Source organism: Columba livia, chromosome 7 (assembly GCF_036013475.1).
Source record: "Columba livia isolate bColLiv1 breed racing homer chromosome 7, bColLiv1.pat.W.v2, whole genome shotgun sequence".
Lineage (NCBI taxonomy): Eukaryota > Metazoa > Chordata > Aves > Columbiformes > Columbidae > Columba > Columba livia.
This window is the reverse complement of record NC_088608.1, coordinates 10,988,961-11,013,647: the sequence shown is the minus strand read 5'-3', so window position 1 is coordinate 11,013,647 and position 24,687 is coordinate 10,988,961. Positions and strand designations below refer to the sequence as shown.

At 42.3% G+C, this 24,687-nt stretch overlaps 1 protein-coding gene across 11 annotated transcripts in view; it reads left to right on the top strand.

The window, feature by feature from the left end:
* KALRN (kalirin RhoGEF kinase) overlaps positions 1-24,687 on the top strand; it is a 510,474-nt gene that overhangs the window by 123,271 nt on the left and 362,516 nt on the right. Inside the window, exon 1 of one of the 11 annotated variants that reach the window (XM_065070492.1) lies at positions 21,928-22,234. The exons of the other annotated variants lie outside the window; for them this stretch is intronic. Within the exon in view, the coding sequence (XP_064926564.1) occupies positions 22,090-22,234 (145 nt within the window). The 5' untranslated portion in view covers positions 21,928-22,089. Of the gene's footprint in view, positions 1-21,927; positions 22,235-24,687 lie in introns of those variants that run through there. 11 annotated transcript variants of the gene reach the window in all.

Here is a 24,687-nt window from a genome sequence, read left to right as displayed (position 1 = left end):
TGAGCAATGTTTCCATTTGAATTTTTAAATGAAAGGAGTAGATTTTTGCCACTTGTGAGAGTGGCGGAGATGAGATTAGATCTTGAGGTCCTGTGTTTTATTTTGCTAAGTATGTCTTAGAAGTGACCAAACCATTTAGAGCTACACCATTTAATTCACAAGGCTTATCCCTTTTCCTGACCTGTGGATCAGCTACCAAAATTTAAAGGATCGTTTAGGACAATGAGCATCACTGGCTGATGGCCAGGTGGACTTGCTGAGTCTCCTGCTGAGGGTGTTGAAAAGCTGGACAGGAGATGAGATTTATAAGATATTGCTCCTGGCAGTCTCATCGGTCAGATTTAGTCTGATATACAGACACTTGTGAGTGGAATTGAAGAAGGATTTATTGTCCTCCTGCCCTGGCTGGCCCAAAGCGGAGTGCTCTTCTTCACTCTAAGGGTTGTTTGCAACATCCCTTTTGCTTCCCATGCATCACAGCACAAGCTGCTTCAGTTTGTAATGCTCTTAGAGAAATATAACCTTTTGATGACAGTAAACATCACTTGATGGATACTCCAAAAGAGGTTTTATTGACCTTTGTGTCTTTTCATATTTTCTGATTTGTTTCTTTTTCAGAAAATCCTGGCTGAGATAATCCATTGTAGAACTATACTGTTTCAGAAATTAGACTGGCTGCTAGTTGAAGGCTTGAAAACATCTCCTAGTGCCAGATTTGACCAGCAACACAGGAAAACAGGAAATAGCTGGTTCCTTAACATTTTCCTCCTGTGTGCAGAGGTCTGTGGTCATAATGAGTTGATGTTTGCTTTCTTTCAATTCTCAGCATTGTAAACCATGCCAAGGAATCCCTCCACCTTACTCTTTGCAGTTGGATGCTCTGCAAACATCTCTTTCTTAACCTCAAAATGGAGCACCCAACAATTGGTTGCAGATGCTGAGAGTGGTATTTGGACACTGCTGAGCCCATGACACATCCTTTGGGGTGATGTTTTTTAATTCTACTCAATAGCAGAAGGGACCTTTGAGTATACAACTCAGTGGCAGAACTGGACTTGAAAAAAACCTTAAATATATCTAAGGACAGATCTGTGAACAAAGAAGTGTAAACATTACCTCAAGTGTCTTGCTGAAGCCCCTTAGGCAGCTTTCCTATATCTGCAAGCAGTTTTTATTTGGAAGACAGATAACTATCAGCCAGTGCTCAAGCCATATCTACTTTGCTTAGGGCCTAATTAAATGAGATGATGCTTCACAAGCATTTTTATTTCCAAATAAAAATTGCTGGAGAACATATTATGGATAAAGGGAGAATTCTATGGAGGGGGAGGTGGGATGCGTTATGCCTATTCATGGAAATTGAAACTAGGTTTTTCGGAGGGGCACAGCGTGCAGACAACTGTCTATACTATGGAATGTTATTACTGTATGTGATAGGAGCAAATTAAAGTGCTATTGGATAAAACTGTTATGACCTCCATTATTCTAAGACTAATGGCCATTTTTCCCAGGTCAGCTGCTGTGAAACAGTGCTAGAGCCACTCTCTGAGCATACAAAGGCATTTTGGTGGTCAAAAGCTGTTTGTTGCTCAGTTGCTTGTTGCATACTGAAAAATAACTATACAGTAAGTTCTTGTATTCAGGTACAAAGCATAAGCAAATCTGTTCTAAAATTGGGGTGATATTTCTGTTCTCTGCAGAGTTGTTAAGGGAAAGTGCATTAGGTACTTTGCAGTTATCAGGAGTTACAGTGGAAAGGATAATTCATTTCTCTGTAAGAATACAGTGTTACTCAGCCCCTGGAATCAACCATTGTGACTCACAAAATCTTAGACAGCTGGCATCCAAAAAGAATCGTGCCATGGATGCAACGTGACCTGCTGCTGGACATGCAGTACATGCCATGTGGGGAGCTAGAACAGCACACAATGAGTCTATGTCCTGCCGAAAGCCAGATATTTCTCAGATACGGATGGCAGAGCAAAAAGCCCCTTCCATGCAACAGCATCTCCCAAAATTGTCTCTGCTCCCAGGAGTGTTGCACACCATTGTTGTTTTATAGAGACTGTAATCTGACATGTAATCGTACATGTAGGTACGCATGGTATAAACACATGTACATACACATGTATATGCATGCACATACATGCTCAGTTTCCTCTGTCTGTCTTTCACAACCTTGACTTTTGCGAGTGACCTGTACACCACATTTATAACACAAGTTATGTGCTTAGATATTGAGGTTTTTTTTCCTTGTTATCTGGATGAGTTTCTAAGCAGTGCTCTCACTGCCTTCTCTGACCTGAGCAGGTGACTAGGAGCTTGCCTTAACGAGATACGAGCAGAAACCTGAGTTTGATCTACATAACAAGTAGTCAAAGCAGTTTGAAATTATTGCATGGAAAAGGTGATGGTTAATGCAGAGCATTCAGGTATGGCTTTTGAAGCCATGAGCCTGCCTTTTGGTTTTCAACCTTCTAAATGAATTTAGGGTGCAGAATATTCTCTAGGTCTTTGATCTGCAGCCACACGGGAGCAGAAGGAAGCACAAGTATTCAGCCTGGCTCTTCCTTCTCAAAGGCTGGCACACAAATGGGGGTGCCCTAATTAAGTAGGAAGCAAAAATACACCTTCAAAAGGCAGTCCTCGTTTGAAATCTAGCCCTGTATGAAATGCAAGATGGAAAGGAAGTCTGTTTTTGTCAGTGAATTGGGAAAACGTGGAGCTTAAGTCAGAGCAACTGCTCTTATATGTGCTGCTGCTGTTTGACTTTCACGGGAATAAAATTTAATAAAAATATGTTTATTATTTCCTCATAAAGCCAAGCAGCATTTTAGAGTGGAGTAAGTGAATATGTTTGATGGATTGTTTTCCCTCATTGGAATGAAATCCCAGTGAAAACAATAACATGTTTAAGGGGCCCTTTGGGAAGCAGCGGATGACGGGGCTGGAAAGCCTTCTGCTGTTTCACACTGGTCTGTAAATAAGCTCAGATCTCTCTTCTTACTCTTCGTGTCTTTCTCCCCCTGGGAAGAGGTTTATTTTTGGGACACTACCTATGTTTATATTACTGTTTCTGGAACTAGAAGTAGTTGTTTTACTTAGGGGATTGACTTTTGAAACTTTTTGAAACTGTGGACATAAACTAGAGTTGCCCTGTCCCTTTTTAGGGTCAGTTGGATGTGAAAGTCCCCGTGGATGTCACACCTCCAAGTGCTGATGAGCAGGGCAGTGTGCTGATGTGTGTGTGCGTGCCAGGGGCAGATTTGCAGCTGGAAGCACAGGAAGGTGGATCCTGCTCTCCAGGCACATAGGCTGGAGGGGCTGTGTCTGCTCCTCCAACTGTGTGCTCCCTCACATGGAGGTTCTTCTGGGTTTTTTTTTCTGGTGACAAAATACCTGGTGAATGTATTTTGCTGTCTCTCTGCTTGTAAGGCTTAGGTGTGGATACAGATCGCTTTGAAGTTTAAAGGGTAACTTTTTATTGACTTTAATGGACACTGGCTCTTTGCCATCCTTGATCTTTTCAAAACATTTGAAGATCTTCAAATAGAAAGTCCTAAAAAGATGAACAATATTTTCCCTCCTGCACATGCTAGAATGACTTTGTTTCTCTGATTAGTGATTTGAAGGGTTGGTTCTGTACCACTTGATAAAAGAGCATCAATATCTGTTCCTGACTATAAAGAAATAAAAGTAATTTGACTTAAAAAAAACCCAAACCCCACAAATAACCTTTGCTATTCATCATCAAATGTGTTAATAAATAGAGCACATCAATATCCATTGACTATGTGTCTCAGATATTATAACTCCCGCAATATAAGTTTCATTATAAGGATGGACCCATCTGTTTGTGTGTTGAAATTTTTGTGGAATTGTAGCAATGACCTGAGCAAGGATTACATGGGGGGAAGCAGCTTAAATTACCTGGAGATTTATAGATTAAAAAAAAAAAAACATTAAACCCGTTGCTTCAAGATTCCTGAGGGGGAAAAAAACAACAACAACAACAAAACTTTACAAAAGGAGAAAATTTAATTACAAGATTGGGCTTGGGGGCAACAGCTGAATCAGATTTGTAGTCTGAAGATCTAGGACACCCCTGCATCTCTTCAATCTGGATCACTTACCCATTAGGAAAGGAATTTTTGTGCTGTGGATGGTTTGCTATTACTAAAGACACCATTAATATCAATTGACGTGAAAATGTTTAAAAAAAAAAAAAACCACACACACAAAAAACCAAAAACAAAGCAAACAAAGAATTACCCCAAAACCACTTTAGATCAGTGTGGTGTCATGCCCTTGCTGAAGGTCACCTTTGCTAGTGGTGTTTTCATTTGTGTCTTGCTGCACTTTTCTGTTCAAATTCTCAGAGATGTCCATCTCCTAGCAAATTTCTGTACTGTAGAAGCTAGATATTAGAATCTAGGTGGTTCTGTCCTCCATCTGTCTTTTGCAGAGCATTGTTCTTTGGTATTGTTATTATTTGCTACTTCATTATGTTAAAAACAGGTAAGTGGACACACCGCTGGAGATGAAAGCCATTTGGAAGTGCTGTCTTTCGAGGTGCTGAGCATCCTTATGTCCATTAAAGTAAGTGGGAGCTGATAGCACTTAGCACCTCATAGGAGGCATTTAACATCCCGGAGGGTCTGAGTTGTACATCACAAAGCCCCTTAGAGAGGGTCTCTGTCGTGATTTATTTGTATTTGAATCTCCAAAGTCCCCTGTGGTGCTATATAAATAACAACATGCTTCTGGAAAAGCCATTTGCAGCTTTACAGAGCTGACCCACTTATCTTAAACTTCTTTGCTAGTTAGGCTTGAGGGTGCAGTGTTTGTGCTCTCATTATACTGACCGGGGCGGGGGGAGGGGGGCGGTGCTGGTGGAGATTTGGGACACCCACCCTCCTCTTCAGCATCGCGCTGCAGAGCAGCATTGGCCCAGGGGCTTCCCTGCCCTGGGAGCTCACAAGTGCCTCACTTGTCCTTAAAAATTGAGCTGGAAACTAGTTTATTGAAGAGGTGACCTGCAAACACTGAAGAACAAAGAGTTTTAGGACAGCGTTACAAATGTCTCAAAGACTGAGCAGGTGGCCGAGATTTGCAGTTTGTTTTCTTCATGTCCTCATTAAAGGGCTCCCAGCTGCTGGTTTGGGTGTCTGGTACAGGATACGCTCCACTGCCTGTATTGTGGCATTGAGGCAAGCGCTTATTCTCTGCTGAACATCACGGTGTTTTGCCTCTGGTTTGACAGAGTTTGGTTTGAATGGTATAGCAGACTAGCTCACCCTTGCCTTGGCCTCCTGCTTCTAGCCCATGGTGGGGTGTCATTATCACTAAGTGTGGGCACTCTCCTGAGAGGTTAGGTTCCTCTGGGTGATCCACTCAAGGTGCATCACTGCTCATTTCCATGAGCCTGATCAAACAGACGTGTCCCCAGGTGGGAGCATGTTGGACCCACTGTCTAGACATGCTGGAAAAAAAAATATATAATCTGACATCTGTTGTATGTCAGATGCCCTTCTTATCCTGCTGCTCAGCACGTCGATTGAATTACAGATTTACTGCAGAGAATGAAGGCTCTTCCTTTTAACGCAGCCCAATAGATGCAGGTTTACAGAACTAATTTGCTACCTCCTTTGGGTAGGAAAATCAAATATTCCTTTTTTCACAGCAAGGGAGTCCTCAGTGGGCACAGAGGCCCTTGGAGTGGTGGTGCCGGTGCATTCAGCATTCGGAGTAGGCAGAAGGCAGGACACTGGCTCCCTTAGGGACTGCTGTGCATCTCTGTGAAATTTGCACATGATGTATCTTAGTTTTTTTTTTTTTTTTTTCAGGGAATGGCAGAGTTTGCATTGAGTTCAGTGGGGCAGGGGAGGGATTTCAGGCTTGTCTCTGCTCTTAGTTAGGTGTGGTAGGTCATGATGCAGCCCAGGCACTATTAGTGCTGTGTCATCTCTGTGACATCCATTAGAGAGAACTTGTTTGCTGCTCACACACCCTCAGCTCAGGATGGGGCTGCCCTGTGGCTTGTGGCTCACAGCTGTGAACACAACCATTCAGGAAGGAGTTTTGCACTACTTTTTGGACATTTTTTGTTCCCTGGTTCGAGTTGTCCTGGTCCTTGGTTAATTTACATTTTTTATTTTATACTCTGCTGTTATTTCCTCAATGGGGATGTGGAGGCTGAGCAGAAGCACTGTTTTCTTCTAGCCATACCAACCCCACCATCTCAGCAATGGGGGGAACTCCATAAAAGCTTTTATATATAGGTTATGAGAGAATCGCTCCATACTAAAGTGCTTTCTGATCGATGGCTATGAAGGTCAGCTATTACTTTGTAGAAGTTTCAAACCTACTTGTTAAATAAGGAAATATTTTAGGCATGCAATCCTGGAAGTGCTGCAGATCAGGTGTGTGCAGTCCTGTGGCAGAAAAAGCTTCCAGTCTAATGCAGAAATACCTGGTTCTCAGTCATTTTACAGCTGCTTTTTTTCCCCCCCTTTATTACATGTTCATCACCAATTAAAAAAAGCAGAATCTGAAATCCAAAGTTCACTTCTGTGGTCAAATATTATTTTTTTTTTGTCTCATGTGGAAGAGTTTTGCTGCTAAACACGTTATCTGCTGGGTGAGACAGAGCTGACAGGCTCTGGGCTGGGACTTTGACTATTAAATCCCACCAACAAGGCTGCTGATGACTTTGACAGATAGCATGGCTTTTATGTTGTGGCTCAGCTTCACATTCAGATTTTCTTAACCTCATAATATCGAGATCTTCTCATGAGGAGATGCTCTGACAAGCTGAAATATTATTTTAGTGATTGCCTGCCACACACACCTGCTTATCAAAAAGAAATCCTTTTGGCTTTCTCTGTAATTATGTGATGGGACAGGGAGGCTCACAAGCCACGTGTCAAGGGTCAGGGGCTTGCTTGGGGAGATGCCTGTTGATGAACCAGCTTCTTGCTGAGATTTTTTGGAGGCTTTTTTTTAACTTTTCTCTGCAAAAAAAGCCAGGACCACACAGAGGCCGTGGGATGCCCCAGGGCCGGGATGCATCACAGGGTGACGTGATATCCAACGTGTAAGTGCTGAAAAGGGGCCCGGGGGTAAACTGTGGTGCTTTGCACACCCTCCTCCCCATGCTGAAAAGCCCTGAATAGCAGGAACTTTTTCTCCATCTTTTGTGCAAAGGGATGGGTTAATCCACGGATTTTGGAGATGCTTCTCCCTCAAGAGCCTTGCAGTCACCCCTTGCACAACTCTTCTTCTCCCCCACAGACATTTCAGTTCCGCAGCTGGCAGCTCTCACCCTTGGCATAGGAGCCGGCTCTGAGCACTCTGCAAACACCTTCTGCTCTGCTGCACTGCCACAGACGGGGGTAGATGGGCCCTGCAGCATCCAAAGAGTACACAATGGGAAAGCAACAGAACCAAGGGAAAACCATCAAAGTGGGGGGGCTGGTCTGTGTAAGTGTGTATGAGAGGCGTCATGATGGCTGTCCAGGGCTAGTCTGGCACAAAATACCTTGAGGTTCACCTCTGTCTACGATGTTCCTGCCCAAGTAGCTCATAGCCTTCCCTGGCCATGACTTTGAGTTGGATTTTGGAGAAAAGTAAAAAGTCTGGTTTTGCTCCTTTTTCTGTGTAGGGGATTCAAATCTGCAAAGTGCTGGGTTTTATTTAGGACTCACTTGTGCCAGTGAATGAATTAGAGAGTCGTGGTGATGCAACTGATTTATATGTGTTGGATGCTGTAGTGTAGAAAAACGCTTAGCGTTATCCGGTGCAGAGAGGTGCTTCAGAGTATGAAAGGATCCATGCAGGGGTTTATTTCCCCACCTAAATGCAGTGCAGGGTTGTGCAGCCAGGTAGCAGCTCAATGGAGTCTCTCCTTCCTCTTCTCCCTTTAAAGTGTCAACCCCTTGTGCTGCAAAGCCAGATGGCAGACTCGATGGCTCCACAGCCTTGCTCCCTGGTGAAGCTGTTATGATGTGATCCCTCTCGTACTGTGGGCCAGACCCTCAGCTGGGACAAATCATAACAGCTCCCTGGGTTTCACTGAAGTGATGTGAAATTACAGCTGCTGACTCCAGCTGCTGAGGATCTGGCCGGTACCAAACAAAGAGCCCAATGAAAACGTTAGCTCGTGGATATGTCTGCCAAAAATTCAGATAAACAGCTGTAGATCCAAAAGCAAATCCGGGCTGTGATTTCATTGCTCACCATTGTGCCGTCGTACCAGCGCTTTAAAACCTGATGCTGTGATAAATGCAGTAAAAGTACTGGCTACGCCTACACAAACTCCCTTCCAAACCCACAGCTTCTCAAGTCTGCACAGACACACCTGAAGTCAAAATCTGGCACTCGACTTTCCGCCTTGTACCTTTGCTCCTACCGTTGGCTGCCTTTGACAGGTACCAGCTGGCCCATTGCCTTTTGTCTGACTTGGTTTGGTTTGGGTGAGCAACACTTTACCCCTGTGCTGTAAGTGGACAACCAGTTATGATGTGTTTATTCTTGTTGAACTGGTGAAAGACTCAATTGGGACAAAAGCCTGCCAATCAGTTTGGTAGGAATGGGACTGCTTCTTATGTTGTGCCATTCCTAATGTATAATTCACGAGTTTTCTCACACACACAGGAGAGGCTCTGGGGTTTACAGCTTCGTGCAGGGTTTTGGAAGATGCCACTGAGCTGTGAATGAAGGACTCCAGTTGATTGCAGTACAGCTTTGGCCTCAAAGCATCCAAGGTTTCTGGCAGCAGACTTCTTCCAGAATCACACTTTATATATATACATAAATATATATATTGGATCTCACTTATTCGTGAGTGTTTTTCTTTTACAGGAAGGAGAAGATGCACAGAAAGGAAATGTAATGGCTGCATTATAGGAAAAATGTTACTTTCTTTGGCTTTAAACCTTGAGTTCCTACTAACCTCAGGAATATTCCTCCTCCCGCTGGGAGAGTCAGGTTTTGTCTGGGTATCATGTCATCTGTCCACATTTATTTTGGATCCAAAAGAAATTATTAAAAGTGATTGAAAAATCAGGCCTTGAAACAGTTGGTATAGAAGTGTGAGACCTGTCTATCACCTTCCATCAAGGAAGTCTTGGCACCTCTCTGACAGTTCTCCTCGCCCTGCTTCTGTAAAAGAGAAATGCTGGCTGCTCTGGTAGGGAGCACAGCCTGGCTGATAGAAGCAGACTTACTGTGCTCACCATGCGACCTGTTGGCAAGTCCCCTCATTAGGAAATTAATCCTTTTAAGAGAGAATTAAGGAGACTGGAGGCTACGATTGTGCCCTGCAGAACATGTTGGTCTCTGGGATACGGCCCACAAAAAGCTTTCTTTTTTTTACTTTTTTATAGAGGACGTGCAGTCTGTTTTCCATCCTTGGCCTGTTTTGTTTTGCTTTTCTGTCACCTGTGATGCTTTCTTAGTCAGTGTCATGCACCATCATCAAGGTAGCTGGGTTTAGATCTTTCAGCTATTTGTTTTTCAGCACTACCCCCTCTCTTCTGTTCTCAGAAGTGGTGATTGACCTATTTTTTCATTTCTTCATGTCTCTGCATCTAGTCTTCCTTTAGCAAGCTGAAGTGTCACTCACTAATCTAGGAAAACAGTCCTGTCCCAAAGAGGCATAGCCATATGCCCAAGTGCCTTCTAAAGTTTAGACCTAAGCCCATGGCCTTCTCCTGCTGAGAGAGAGCTGTTTCTGAACTAGGCCCTGGGGTTACTGCAGGATCAGTATGTAGAGTCATTTTGGCAGTCCCAAGTCATGATGAGGTTAGAGATGGGGATTCAGAACTGTTAACTACTCTGCTAAACAGCTCATGGGCAACTGAATGGCTGCAAGATGGGAGAGAAAAATTAGGGCTTGGTGCTGACACAGCCTTCCAATAACCAGATGTCATGGGCACAGGACTCCTATGTATCCAATAATACATATATAGCTTTATAGTCAATAAGGAAAATTAGCCCACATATATTACTTTTTCTTCTAATTGATAAGTTACCCCATTTCTACACTGTTTTCAAGTGCTGTCATTGATTATAGAGATAGTACTTGCTTGCTGAAAACCAAGTCAACAAGATTGGCTTCTTCATACCGGGTCTGTCTTCATTGTCATCTCGCTACAGGAAAAAAAAATAAAAGACCAATCCGTCTGTCCACCTTGATGTCCCTCCTGTGAATGTGTGTCACTCTTTATTCAGGTTACTGCCAGTAACTTTTCCCAGTGCTAAAGCTGGGTTCAGGGAGACTGACATTCCCCTTCTGCTTCTCATGGGGAGGTCAAGGACTTCCACCATACAAGTTCTTCAGACAATGGCTCCTGCCTTGCTGATCTTCCTGACCCCTTCAGAGAACTGTCTGATTTTAATTGTTCTCATCCCTTTTTTCTTTCATTTGACATACTTGGGTGTTGCCTAGCATTTCATTAATTTTTCATTTTCTGCCCCCGGGAAATTTCTCTTCATTTTTGGCATGTTTCCCTCATTCTCCCTGCAGAACACTGAGTCAAAGAAATCATTTAGTTTCCTAGCAATATCCACCTCATCTGTCATCAAGAGATAAAATTACTAAAACAATGAACAAAAGGTTAAAAAAAGCCTGCATGTCTCCGACTCCAGATTGTAGGTCCCTGCAGTCAAATACTAGTGTTGTGTGTATTTTCCCCGTATTCCTTCACATTTGCCTCCTGCCCAATCCCTCCCCTGTGCTGAAACAATTTGGTTTGTTCTGATCCATCTTTCTTGTCTGGAGAACTGGGTAGAAATCTCTTCTGAAAGCATCATTTTTGCTGATGGAGCTTCTGGAAGTTTTTTTTAGGTGGACATCTGTCTGTCAATGGTCATTAAAAGGAAGTTTGGAGTGGTTTGTAGCACTAGAAATTTTTATCTGGATTCTTGTGAGTGGGAATGGGCAGTGCCTTTGCCTTCTTTAAGCATACAGGTAGTGCTCAAAATATTGGACACACAACATCAAAAGTAAGAAGGAACAAGAAATGAATCTGATTAGTGGAAAAGGAGGAAATTCTTGTTTCATTGTTATTCATGTCGTTCTCTGGACCAGCAGATTATATATGGCATGGTTGTTATTAAAGCTGAGGACAAGGATTTCCAAATGGATATAACTACTGTCTATAGGTACAGAAACTACTTTGGGTGACAGCGGTTTACACAGGCATGATGTATGTAGTGAATGACTGACAGCTTCCTCTGGTTTACCTTCTGCATCTTGAGAAAGCTGTTGTTAAATGTGATGTCCGCATGTCCTGGTGGAGCCTGCTGTGGGGACAGAGGGCTCTGCCCACTGCTGTAGGGGGGTGCAAACCTGGATGTCTCAGGGGAGTTACGCTGGATCGACACCCACTTAGCTCAGCTGTGGTTTCTTCTAACTGGGAGTCCGTTGAATATCTTTAAATCTCGAGAGATCTTCAGGTCTCTGGAAATTAACTTGCAGGATATTCATAAGAAAGCATTACATTGTAAGTTAATAAATTTAGAACAGAAAGTTGTCTGAGTCATCTAAAATTTGTACCGAGAATATATTTTTCAACATAATGAGACTATCTGATACATTTCAAACAGCTGTCGAGATGAAGCTTGCTTTTATCCCAGATGTGTGAATTTCCTGCAATGTTATTAACTGGATTGTTCATCTTCAGTGCTCTATGAAAATCTTTCTTGCTATTGCCATTGAAGAAAACAAAGAAAGAAAAGGCTGTGTGGGGTTTGCAGGGGGTGTCTTCTGCTTTTCTAGATTGAGTATGTTTCATAGGATAAAAGAAAAAAGGAGGAAAATACCCTGATTTTGTGTGAGTTTTGACAGGTCTGCTTTGGGCTTCCAGTGTTTCCAGAGGTTGTTTTAAAGGAGCAATACAAAATCATAGAGGTGTGTGAGGGCTTCGTGACATGTTGGTACTGGCCAAAGCCACTGAGTCACTCCTAGCAAATAGGAAAAATGTATTTTTCAAGCCTTGACGACAAATTTCTTTGTGTTTTGTGTTCGAGCTTCAGTTCAGTTTTCACTCTTTGACATCTTCTTTGTGTTCCTTTGGGTTGGGATTTTCCTTTTAATATGCGACGAGGGATTTTTTTTTTTGATTGAGAAAAGGCCACGACCGTGTCCTTGTATTCCATCGCTTTCTGGAATGTTTAAGAACATGCTTAAATAAGCCCTCCTAGCAGAGAACTGTTACCAAACCACGACCTTTATTTACAGACTAAGTAAATATTGGTAACCATCAAGTTTATATCATTAAATCAGAAGAAAGACTTTTGTCCAGTTGCTGATTGTCCAGTAAGCATGTGTGTGGTCTGTCCTCTACAGCTTGTGGCCATATTCTGTTATGAATTTGCCAAGAGGAATCAGCCTTTTTAAAAATGCATATTTTTCCAAACTGCTTTGGGAGCAGTCCTAGACCACTTTCTATTCCATAACTCAGGTTAGTAAAACACTGAAAGTTTGCTTTTCTCATTTTAGCTTGATGACCTGTGATGAACAAAAACTGAGCAAGGTATTCCAGTTTATTTCCCATGTGCATTTTAATTCTGCATCTAATGCAGGTTACTCCATCAATTTATATTTTTCTTAAATCAAGAGTTTCTATTTAATTTTTCCAGGTATTCCATCTGTTTCAGCTTTTTTTTTTTTTTTTTTTTTCTTTATAATGCCCACTAAAGCATTAGAATGACAGTTGGTCAACATTGGGAAGTCTGCTTTATGGAAAATTTCTACATTGCCAAATTTGTTTTCTTTCAAAATTGGAATAAAAACAACCTTGTTTGACTTTCCCTTAGGAACAGAATTTGTAAAGCTAGAGGAGCAATACCATTCCTTCCATCACAATTAAAACTGGTGGAGTGCTAAAAAAAAAGGCTACAGGAGTCAAATCCCATCTATTGGCTACAGAAAGGGAACTCCTCTGCTTTTTTAAAAGAGAGGGGAAGCAGAGGGATTGCCCAGGAGACCTGAATTTTAAATCTATCTCCATGGTGTGTGCCCATTATTGCTATTGTTTTCTTGCAGTAACCCACTCCCCATCCCTGCAAACATGGCAGATGGGGACAGGGACCTGGAGAACAGCAGGAGTCTGAGAAGAGCAGCAATTAGACAGGTGCTAAAAGCACCTTTTTGGAAGACCTGTCCAGAGAGTAGATGTCCCAAGGGAACAAGGGTTTGTCTTTTTGCCTCCTCTTTCTCTCTTTTTCTTGTTTTTAAGCAGACAACTCCAGTGAACTGTAGTATGCATCACCAGAAATGTATTACTCCTTTTACATTTTTATTCAAAGGAACTGCGATCCTAAGCTGGCATTTCTGGTAGTCACTAATGAGGAGGTTTAGAACATGCTCTATTATAAAATATCTACATCGTGCCCAGGCACCACATGACTTCACACTGTAAATGTCATTAGTGCCTTGTATGTTAACAACTGTAATTGTTTTCAGTGATCTGTCATGAATTGTTAACTGAGGACACTAGCTCTTAACAGGAGAATTTGCACTAATTGCCCAGTTTTCACAGATTGGCTAAAACATATTGGCCTTTGGAAGTTTGTGTGTGTGTGTGTATATAATCTTTACTAATGGCATATGGATCATTAATAGAGCATTCAGCCTTGCTAGCATCCTCTAGCAGGGATGCAGACCTTAGTGGTTACTACCAGTGAGTTCTGGGAAGAGATAGCTGGATGATGACTTGACTCTGACTGCACTCTCTTTATGCTTGGAAGCTCCTGTAATTAAAAGACAAGACCTCACAGTTTAACATTTGTGTGAGCCCTTGTTTAGCTTTGAATTATTTGGGATCTTGTTTCTTGGAATCTGGGATCACATTTTACAAACACACTTCATCCATAAATTCTGCAGATTTGTAGAAGTGGTTACAAACCCCAATGCTCTAAAGTGGTGAAAGCCCTTCTTTGATGCTTTAAATGTTGTCTCAGGCATTGCAGCTGGTGAAATCCAGATACAAAAAATACTTTCTTAATGAAAGGAAATTATGTGGTAATTAATTCTGACATCTGTAAAGCAACCCAGCATAACAACCATCTTCAAAGTAACATGCCTTACAAATTTCTGCTTACTTGCAACTATTTCCTCTTCTCAGAGATATAGGATGTAGAAAGCCAAAATAACTTCCTGCTGACCTGACTCTGCAAGATGCATCTTTGCACTTTCAGGATTAGGGCTGTGATGAAAAATCTATTTCAGTGTGACTGAGCTTCACCTTTGGCTTTGCTGTCTGTGGCGGCTTCAAGTTGCTGCAATAGTTGGGTGCTATTGTATGTGCATGTTTGTTTCCACTGAGGTCGTCTGCAAGACTCAGGCAGTCACTTTTGGCTTTCAGATGTTGTTTTTGGGTGTAGAATTATGTGCTTCAGGGACTCATATGTGAGGTGTTGATCCTTCTAAAGAGCACTCACTAGTATCAAACAGCTTCTGAGGGCTGGTGGTAATTAAACAAGACTCTGTGTTAATGTCACTTCTTTGAACTTATTACTGTAGATTTTAGGTTGTTGGAGTCCAAAACCAGATGGAAATGCTTGTGAGGTACACTGCTGAAGTGTGAACATTTGTCCTTGAATCACAGGCAGAATTTCTCCATAGGAAGATTGTAGAGATGATGCAGGATGGTAGAGCCTTTAACAGATAAAAACGTGCTGACCTGCTCTCTTATTTCTTGAGTACAGATAGAGGATTTTCTAATCTTTGCATCTATAGTGTGTGCTGTTACTCTGGACCTGTCAGCCTAAAGATCTCGTGAGAGTAATTTAATGACAAAAGGGGATTTTGTCCAGGAGAGCAGGAAAAACATCTTAGGGGACAGTAAGAGTTTCTCTTGCTGAGCAGCTACTGGAGTGAATCCCACTGCTACCTGGCCCAGCACTTCCTCACCCTGTGGTAATTTTGTCCTGCCATACTGACCCTGACTGTCAGAGCCCCTGAGCCAGGCTTGTCATGGTGATTCCCTGTCCACAACATCACTCCTGCTGCCCTGTGGTGACAAATAGTGAAGCTGACAGGAGGTGCCTGGACTCAGCAGCAAGCCTTACTCAAACCTCTGTCCCAGGATCAAGGGAGACCAGAGGCTGTGGTGGGACCACAGAGGGAAGGAGCCCAGCAGCCAGGCACATTGGGCTGGGCAGCAGTCTGCAAACAGCAGCCTGATGGTTGCTGGCAGAAAACGAGCCGAAGTTTGGGGAACTCTTCTGTTTTTAAATTGATGGGGGAAGGAGAGGTGAAGGGTTCTTCTTTGGCACAAATTTGGGTTAAACTCAATTTCCATCAGCCTGTGATAAAAAAGCAATTGTGACTCCATCATACTTGACATATAGATTTTTTTTTTTTTTTTTCCCAAATCAACAAAAAAAGTAGTAGATTCTGGAAATGTAAGACCTTGCAGTTCTTGTGTTTTGATTTATGCCTTCTAATGCCAAAGGAAGAAATAGCGTGTGAACAAATTATTCAGAGATCAGAAAAAGTCGCAGGGAGGAGGAGAGGGGCGAAACAGGAGGCTAACAAATAAATTTGCCTGAAGAGGCACCTGAAGTGATTCCTGTTTCCCAGTGGAGAGCTGGGGTAAAGTGCAGCACTGAAATGCAACAGAGCAGGTCCCTGATGCATATTCAGCAATGCAGAAAGAGGAGGCAGAAATGGAGAGCAGAAGCATTACTAAATGTGGGGGTGGGAGGAGGATGTTTAGGGTTTTGGAAGGGGATTTTTTTTGTTATGCTGTGCTGCTCTTGCAGCAGTGGGAATTACAAGGCTGCCTGGTACCACAACAGGTCTATTGAGGACTCGAGTCTGAACCAGTATTTTAGCATTCACCATACATAGACTGAACCACTGACAGGCCATTCAGCAAGGCAAGTGAAAAGGACAAAACTACCCTGTGTTCTGCTCAGCTGCGCTGCTCTTCATTTTGGATTAATAGAAAAACTCCCCTCCAACAATAAAAGGAAACTCATATCACAGTGTAAAGTCTGATTCTCACTAGCGGTGGATTCAGCAAGCCTTGGTTTTACCTGATATTCCAGCTGCTGAAGTGTGGGGTGGGATGCCAGAACATTATCCTTTCAGAATTGCAGGTTGAAAGAGTTTGTCATTTGATAATCCAAGCTATACAGTTGTCTTTAATCTCTTTTCCTAGTGGAGTGGTTAAGTACATGGGAATGCTTGGCAGAGAAGTGATGGAGTGTGGTGTATCTTATTTTGGGAACTGACTTTCCCTTTTAATAACAATTAACATTTTTTCCATGGTCACTTTTGTGACTGACACAAGAGAGGTACTAAAACCCTGTTTCAGAGGCGCTAGGTCAATCTGCAGCATTTCCTACATACAGAAAGGCTAACATCGTTTTCTGGATAAAACCCTCAGATTTAGAGCCAAGTGCTTGTTTGAACTTCCTAAGTGTGCTGAAAGACTGATTTTAATGGAAACAGGACCTGCTTACAGCACGACAAAAACACCTATTTGCTTTATTGGGAGCAGGAGGAGGATGCAAAGTGGATAAGATACAGAAGGCTGTGCTTGATATGACAATATATTTTCAAGTCACCATACTGGAGCCTCCTAACAAGATTCTAGGTTTAGAGCATGCTCATCATCTTAAAATCTTTGCTTCTTAAGTTGTCTCCTGTAGTTGCTAAGAAACTAGGTTCCCCAAATGGACATCCCTTTGAAAATTCTGGTCTGTTATCAGAAGCATTTGTGGTATTTCAAAGCAGTCACAAAATGCTCAGTAGTGCTTTTTGTTATTTTTGGTTTGCTGCTACAGGAAAGAACAGGAACAAGCATTGTTTCTCATAGAGACACCTGGTAGATGAGAAATTTGGCAGAGGAAAGGATGTGTCTCATCGTTGGGCTTAGGAGGATGATGCTTCTCTCATAATACAAGGAAATTGGTCCATGTACACAGGGGAACATAACACAACCCCATCTCACTCAGGGCTCTTCTCCAGGCCTGCATGGCTAATACTAGTGAGGGTGGACTGTGGGGACAGAGCAAAGAGCATCTCCAGTCTGAAGCCATACTCAGCTGTTGCTGCTCAGGCTCTACTTTTTTACTGCCCTGAATATCTCCATTCCACACCCAAATTCCTTCAGTGAGCAGGATCAAGAAATAATTTCCAGATGGTAGAGTTGTTCTTGTGGTTGCGGTGGCAATGACACTCAGAGGTTGGAGAGGCTGACTTGAGCACTAGTGACACAGCAGGTTTGGACAGTCATTTCTCTTGCCTGGAAGATGAGCAATGGCTCTGCCAAGCATTTCATTGTAATACCTTCTCAAGTGCACTTATAGCTGCTTGATTATCTGCACGCTTCACTGCTGTTTGATGTGAAGACAACCTCATGTGAGCTGTCCACAAAAATCCTTCTTTGCTTCTCCACTCTGCACTCAAAGAAGTGGAAAGGCATCATCACCCTTTGCACCAACACAGTTTTGTGTTCTTCCTTGAAAAAACAGCCATCATTTGAATCTATCACCAGTCTCTAGCTGGCCTCGTTTGTTGTTTAAAGACAGGTTATCTTCAAAAACATAAACTAAGGGCCAACTTCTCTGATTAATACGCTCCATCCTACCAGCTGGTACTGAATCTGTAATCACTCCATGTCAAGAATTCTCATCTTGTTCAGAGGGTGTTCCTTGCATGGATTGTATGTATTGACTTGGTCTTGTAATGATATGTTTGCTTTCAGTATGTTATTTAGCTGCTAGTTATCTTTGCATATTGTAGAGAAATTCAGACAAGATTTGCTACTTAGTAAACAGGAAGGCAGAGTAGAAACCAAAGCCATTTTATTCATGTCAACTCCTTTAGGTTTTTTTCTTTAACAAATGCCTTCTGCTTAAGAAAACAGAGTGTGACAGGAGTAAAATGGGAGCAAAATGATCATGAATTTTCAGCTTGGGCAAGAAATTGCATACTGCTTTTATTTCAGATCCTGGATGTAAATATTATCTTGTCTGGAAAGGTTTGATGAGGTTTTACTGCCAAATATCAGGACACTCTTATCAACCCCACATGCTGTCGTCTGATCACCATGGAAAAATGGATCACTCAGGCCTTTTTTGTGTACAAAAATGAAGATTATAACTTGAGCAAGTTAGCCTGGAATAAAGAATTATGGCTTGGGTGTATGTCTTCCTCATCTGTATGAATTTACAACATCTATTTGCACTGGCACTGATTTATAGTCTTTAAAATAGCATGGGCATTTAGCTGAAGAGGGCTGACAATATGCAAGGAATAACAGGCTGTGAAAGAAATAATAGGTTATGAGGTTACATTGCTAGAGGTTTTCTTCTTCTATGTATTTTGCCTTTGAGTCTAAGTTAAATTTCCTTTTCTGTGCATTTAAGATAAGCAGTAGTTATTAGGTCTTGTTTGAAAAGATTTCTGGATTTCATTAAGTGTCCAAATCAACTTTCTGGATAAAGACAGGCACAGGCCCTGTGCACAAGCTGTACTGTGCCAGGACTGTTGCTCTGTAATGATGCATAGGCCTCTAACTTGTGGATTCCTCCCTTGGTTTCCAGATCTCCCTGCTATACTGATTGCACTTTTTATTTCCTCTCTTCTAAAAATGCTTTCCACTATAGTATCACCCTAGGATGTCCACTGGCTGTTGGGTGTCTCTCATACAAGTATGGACACAGGTCCTATCCATGCATCTAGAGAAAGGCGGCTGTGAATTTTCTGTTTTCTATGAGTTGGATATTGGGACATAGTTGTAAATGATGAAACAAGTAACCAACAGATAAGTTGTTACTAGTCTATTGTAAGTAGAGAGAGGGGAAGAAAAAGAAAGGACACTCATGTTCAGCAAATTATTCTGAAGCTCTCCCCCATAATCTTAATTGTTAGTTCCTCACGATTTCCTTCCATAAGTAATTAAGACAGAGAAAAGTCATAAATTATGGTGTAATTTTCCCCAATTAATGTTGAATGATCAGTGCAGTTTGCAGAATTGAGTGATTCAGCTGCACTAATGGATTGTGGTGAAAATGGGTTTCTGTCATGTTATATAATGCTCTGTTATTGTCTTTAGCTCGGCTCGTGAGATGCTAAAAATCTCTTGTTTGTGCTTGCTTGGAAGCTCGAGTCTGTCTCAGTTTGCCAAACAAATTACGTGGGTTTTCTCTTCCATGCTGTTACCAGGAATCCTGACAAAGTCCAAACCAGTAAATGGCTGAGTTTCTTATTCAACGGTTATCTTTATTGCAAAAAAAAAAAAATCCAGTATGGACTCATTACTAATAAGTGTATTTGCTATATCATTCTCTAAGAACATGATCTTAAGTATTAATTTTCAGGACTACCAAATTCCCAACTGTTTGACTGAGATCTGCAAAAGCCATTGATAAGAGTTTATTTCCTGCCATGGGACCAGACTCTGTTTCCTATTACCATCCTACAGTTTTATGTGCAATAGATTATTGACTGTTTAGAAGACAGGATGGAAAAAAACTGTATAAAAATGTATTTTATTTTAAACTCATACCACATTCAAATTTTGTTCTTTTGACTTTTAATAACTCAATTCAGAAGGATAATATTTTCATTAAAAAGCACGAGGGTTTTCTTTTCTCACTTTCTCTTTTTTGACCCATTATCCTCATTTTCACCATTTAATTGTTCATTTTCATCCCAGCTTTCAGCTGGAAAGGCCTGACAGTTCTGAGCTATCACACAATCTTGTTCTTTTAGGAAAGACCTATGTATTCCATTAAATGCATATAAATTCTCGTTGGCTTAAAGGAATAAAACAGGGTAGCTGGACTACCCTGTTTTCAAGCAATAATGTGTACCTGTGGCTTGAATAAAAAAGCATGCAGCCTGAATAAATGATAAGCATTGTCTCCCAGATGACACAAGTTCCCTAACAGGAACCTCCTATAAGGCGATGCGGCTCCAGCCTGGAGAGCTTGGAGATGAGCATGTCTCTCTATGACTCACTGACTGACTTTCAGTAAAAGACCCCTCACAATAAAAAACAGGTCTTGGCCTAAAAAAGGCCCTGGAATTTGGACTTCTGTGCCAGAAGAACATGTGGATGGGACCTAACGTGGTAGAGATGCATTGGGGATCTTGGATCATTCTCCTGTCTGAAGGAACAATTTGGCTCACAGATAGAAGAAGTCCTGTGTGAGACCTGGTTTCCCTCACAGGAAACTGGGATGAAAGACAAAGATCATCTAGTCATTAATATCTTCATACAACATTCCTCTGCTGCCCATTACCATTTTTCCTCATTTTTGATACAAATTTCTTCTGAATTTCTTTGGTGATGGTATTGGTTAGCTGACACAATTTAAAATCACTGTCTCCATCAAACCCAGTATTTCCAGAGTGGGAGGTTTTAGTGCCTCTGGTGAGTCTCCTCTTTAGCAATAGTGGTTTTATTCTAGAGATGATTCTCTGACTGGAAAACTGGGAGCAGGGAGAGTTTGTCTTTTCTGAAGCTGTCTTGGTTTTGTAGCCACTGCCACCTTCCTCTCCATGCCCTGATTAGCACTTCACTTGCAGCCATATGGGACAGGCGCTTTAAATTAGAGGTAATTTCATGTCAGAGCTGCATCACCTGAGTAGATACCAACAACTGATTACTCCAGATTTCAGTGTCTAGGTTTTCCTATTAAGGACCAAGTCTTCATCCTCATTTCACTGAAAATCCCACACAGGGTTGGGGCGTATATCATAAAGGTCGAAGGTTTTTGCAACCAGTTGTTCTTGCTCCTGCAAAAAAACATTTTACAAAAGACTTGTGCTTGTTGCCCCATGCCACAGGTCATTTCTGCAACTGTGTTGTCAGCTTTCAAGCTTGTAGATAGAGAAATTATATGCAACAGCACCTAGGCAAGTAAGTTTGTAGTCTCGTGCTTTATTTTCAAATCTGCCAACTTTTGGAGCTGTTATTGCTCAGAAATTTGGTGCAGTCACTGTCAGATGTAAGGAAGGCTTGAGGAGGAAGATATCTGGGCTAACACCCACTCTGCACTTAAATGCCACTTCCAGAACCTAGACTCAATGTCTTCTGAAGATCACTGCTTGCTGTGGTGGGAATTTCAGATCTAATGAAGTGTTTGAAAGCTCAGAAGATGGAGAATGTGTAAACAGACTCCTGAGACAAGTGCCTTTTTGAAGTGTTCATTAAAATTGCCTGTAAACAACTGCCGTGTAGAGGATAAGCAAATGATGGATACAGTCCTGGCCTTTGTCAGGGGAGGCAGGGTGGCGCATGGCACAGGGCTCCGCGCAAGGGGACAGGGGCTTATCCTGAGCCTGTGATAACCCCATGCATGACCTCAATGAGAGACTTGGCTTTCCCATCCCGCTCTTCCTTCACCAGCTCAGCACTTTGCCTCCGAGCCTCCATGGTGGCTGTGCTGGGGTATGAGTGATGCTGCTCGAGGATGTGTGTGCTGGAAGCTCAGGGATCACTCAGACAAGCTACTTTTCTTTCTGAATGAGGTATTCTCTACTCTTATTTTTCATTTGCTCCACTAAAAATTAGTGCTGGATGGTGGGTTGTACATGAAGGTCTTCACTGGATCAAAATCGGTCAGCAGGGCAGCTGAGAACAACTGTTTGTGACCACCATGTGCTGGAAATGACCTGTGGATTGGACTGATTACACCCAATGAAGTTTAAGTGGCCAGCAGACTTACGCTCGAGACTTACTTGGCAGCATTGCTAAATGAGTGGCACTTGAATATTTTCTCAGTTTTCTAGAGATGGACATATTTTCTTTCAAGAACAGCTTTACATCTTTTCTTTCTGGCTTTTAATTTGCCTTAGAGCAAACTGTACAGAGAAAACACCCACTTACCACTGATGGTAAGAAATTTTTTTGGCCAGTAAAGAGACAAGATGCTGCTTCCAGACTCCGCGGTTGCTCTGAGAAGGTAAGGAAGCACAATGTCCTCAGCATATGGGTGAACCAAGATGCAGGAGAAGCAAACAATCTGCGTGTGGTCATACATTACGTCTGTGGCCAGGATTCAAGAGCAAAACCCCAGTAACCGTTATCCTTCCTTATCTTGGGACCATCAGGGAAAATGTCAGAGCTTCCTGGAGACCAGAGCTGGCACAGCAGGATCCCAGGCAGAGCCGCATGGAACTGGGGGAAGGTCTCACTTATTGGGCCACCTGCAGCTTTTATTCTTCGCTGTGACATGGATCCTCCACAGGCATTTGGAGAGGGTAAGACAAGGAAGAGCAGGCTGTTTTCTTCCAAGGAATAAAATGCAAGTGTGGGTTCAGTGTTGATTTATGGAGAGCTTGCTTAAACCAGCCACAAAAAAGGGTTATGACTTGTATTGATGTCTGGGCATCTCTGCCAGCTTCTATTTTTGAAGGAGAATAGGTAAATGAAAGGTTAGAAACATCCCATGTTTATGAGGCAATAACTGTTTCCTGGGCTAAATTAATTTATAAGCAACTTTTGAGTAGGGTATACATCCCCAGGCTTTGAGCCAAGGGATTGTCCATGATGGCTTTATCGCTAGATTAATGTGGTGTACCTGCATACTCTTGGCAGACAGATATATGGTCTCCTTTTTCTCATCCTAAAATAATTTAATAAGGAAAAGATAAAAAATGAAATGGGCTTTCAATATCAAGTTAATGTGAAGCTATCAGTACTGCACAATAGCTGTAGCTGTGCACTTGTTTTCTAGCATTCCTGAAGGGTCTCTGCAATTTTGTTGCCTTGACACCTATTTCCATACCTTAGTCATCTTGGTTTGCTTTTACATTTAACTTAGCTCTGAATCTTCTGTCCGCAATAATTAGAACGTTCCACAAAATGCTACTTTTGCTTTCAGATATCTGAATTTACTCAACCTAAACTCCAACTTGATGTTATTTTTCTTGGGAATCCAGCAGTAAGCATTGAGTTCTGAGTCAGTAACTGTGAGAAGTCCTCTGCTGTAGGCTGCAAGGCATATCCCTTTCTTCTTAGAAGGAATTAAAATAATTCACAGAGAAAGCATGGTTTTGGTGGAATAAATCTATAGTTCTGTGAAAACTGCATAGAGCTGCTCCTCTCTGCATTGGCATGACTAAGGACAGGGTTTAATCCAAAGTCTAAATCCAGTGGTATTGGGAGGGCTCCCTTTTCCCTCCACACCAAGGCATTTTATTGCCAACCATCCTTCCTCCAGCAGCTGCACTGGCTAGTTTTTTTTGCAACACGGACTTTCCCTTACTGTGGCCAATCTGGATGAAAATTAGAGCTATTCAAGGTCTATCCCATTGATATGAGGCTGGGGTTTGGAACAGCACCCTTTGCACAGCGGAGCACAAGGAGCAGCTTTTCCAGGGCAGAAATTTAGTCTTCAGGGCAACATTGTGCAAACATCAGAACAAACTGTGCTATGGGAAGTTGCTCCCAGCTCCTTCAGCCCCTGCTTCAGGACCTGCTGCTGATGTCTTTGTCTGTGAAGCACATAAAGGATGTACCCAGACCCTTCTCTCTGACATTGAAGAGCTCCTGGGTCTCCAGGACCCAGCTCAGCTTGAAGCATCATGAGAGAAGCTGAGATCTAAGCCTAAAAACAGAAATGCTATATTACCAGTTGGGAACTATTTGCATTCTCAGATGAGGATGACTCAAATAGCACGAGCTGTGACTACGTGCTGGGAAAATATCATCTGGAGGACGGAGTGAGCCACAAGTACACCCATTCCTCCTTGCTGTGCTCATTTCAGCATCCCCCTGACAGTTTATGAAGGCAAGTCAGCAGTGGCTTGTTTGCAGGAGCAACTACTTTGTCTTGCGTGATTTTGGGTTTCTAAAATCTGTAGGCAGACTTGATCATCGCAGGCAAGACCTTGACTGGGGCTGGACTGGAGAAGGATTGGCAATTGCCTGGCACTAAGTAGCTCTGTGATTGAAGGGGCTCCGGGAGGAGCTCCTTGGGAGTGAGGATGTTCTAAACAGTGCAATTAGCATTTGCTGTTGCACTTTTCTTTGCACCTGAATACATAAAGGGAACAGAAATACATCTCTCAGCACCATAACTGCTGTAATTGGCCTGATGTTACATTGATCACAGCATTCCTTAACGATGAAAGCCAGGCACGGTGCTTTCCAAATCAACAATTTTACACTTAGCTAGAAATGATAACATTTGGATTTAATTAAACACCCTTGCTTGTCCTTGTTGGAGGGGGATGGAGAAGGGGACAGAGCTGCAGTAATGCTGCAGGAACGGTCTGGCAGGACTGCCCGTGCAAGCAGGCACCTCTGGCTTGTGGAAAAAAACGGGTGTGTAAAACCGGGTAATATTTTGGAAAGTACCTCCAAACTCATTAACTCAGTACATCTGTAAATGCTGGCCATGTTCCCAGCCTTTATTTTCAGCCTACTTTTCCTGTAAGCTCTTCTGCATTACCTCTTTGTTTGCTGTCAGATGTTGCAATTAACTCCCGAAGGCATAAGGCAGGAGGAGGCAAAGCCTGAACGTGGATAGGATGGTCAGCATAACTGTGGCTGTACTATGGGTCTTGGGGAAACACTTCTTGACATCAGGTTAATGGCTTTCCTTAGTTTACCCCCAATAAATCCATGTTTCACATACAGCTGTTAGCTAAGACTCCTTTGAATCTTTGAAAGACTCAAGGCAATCGTTGTACTGGGATCTACAGAGCAG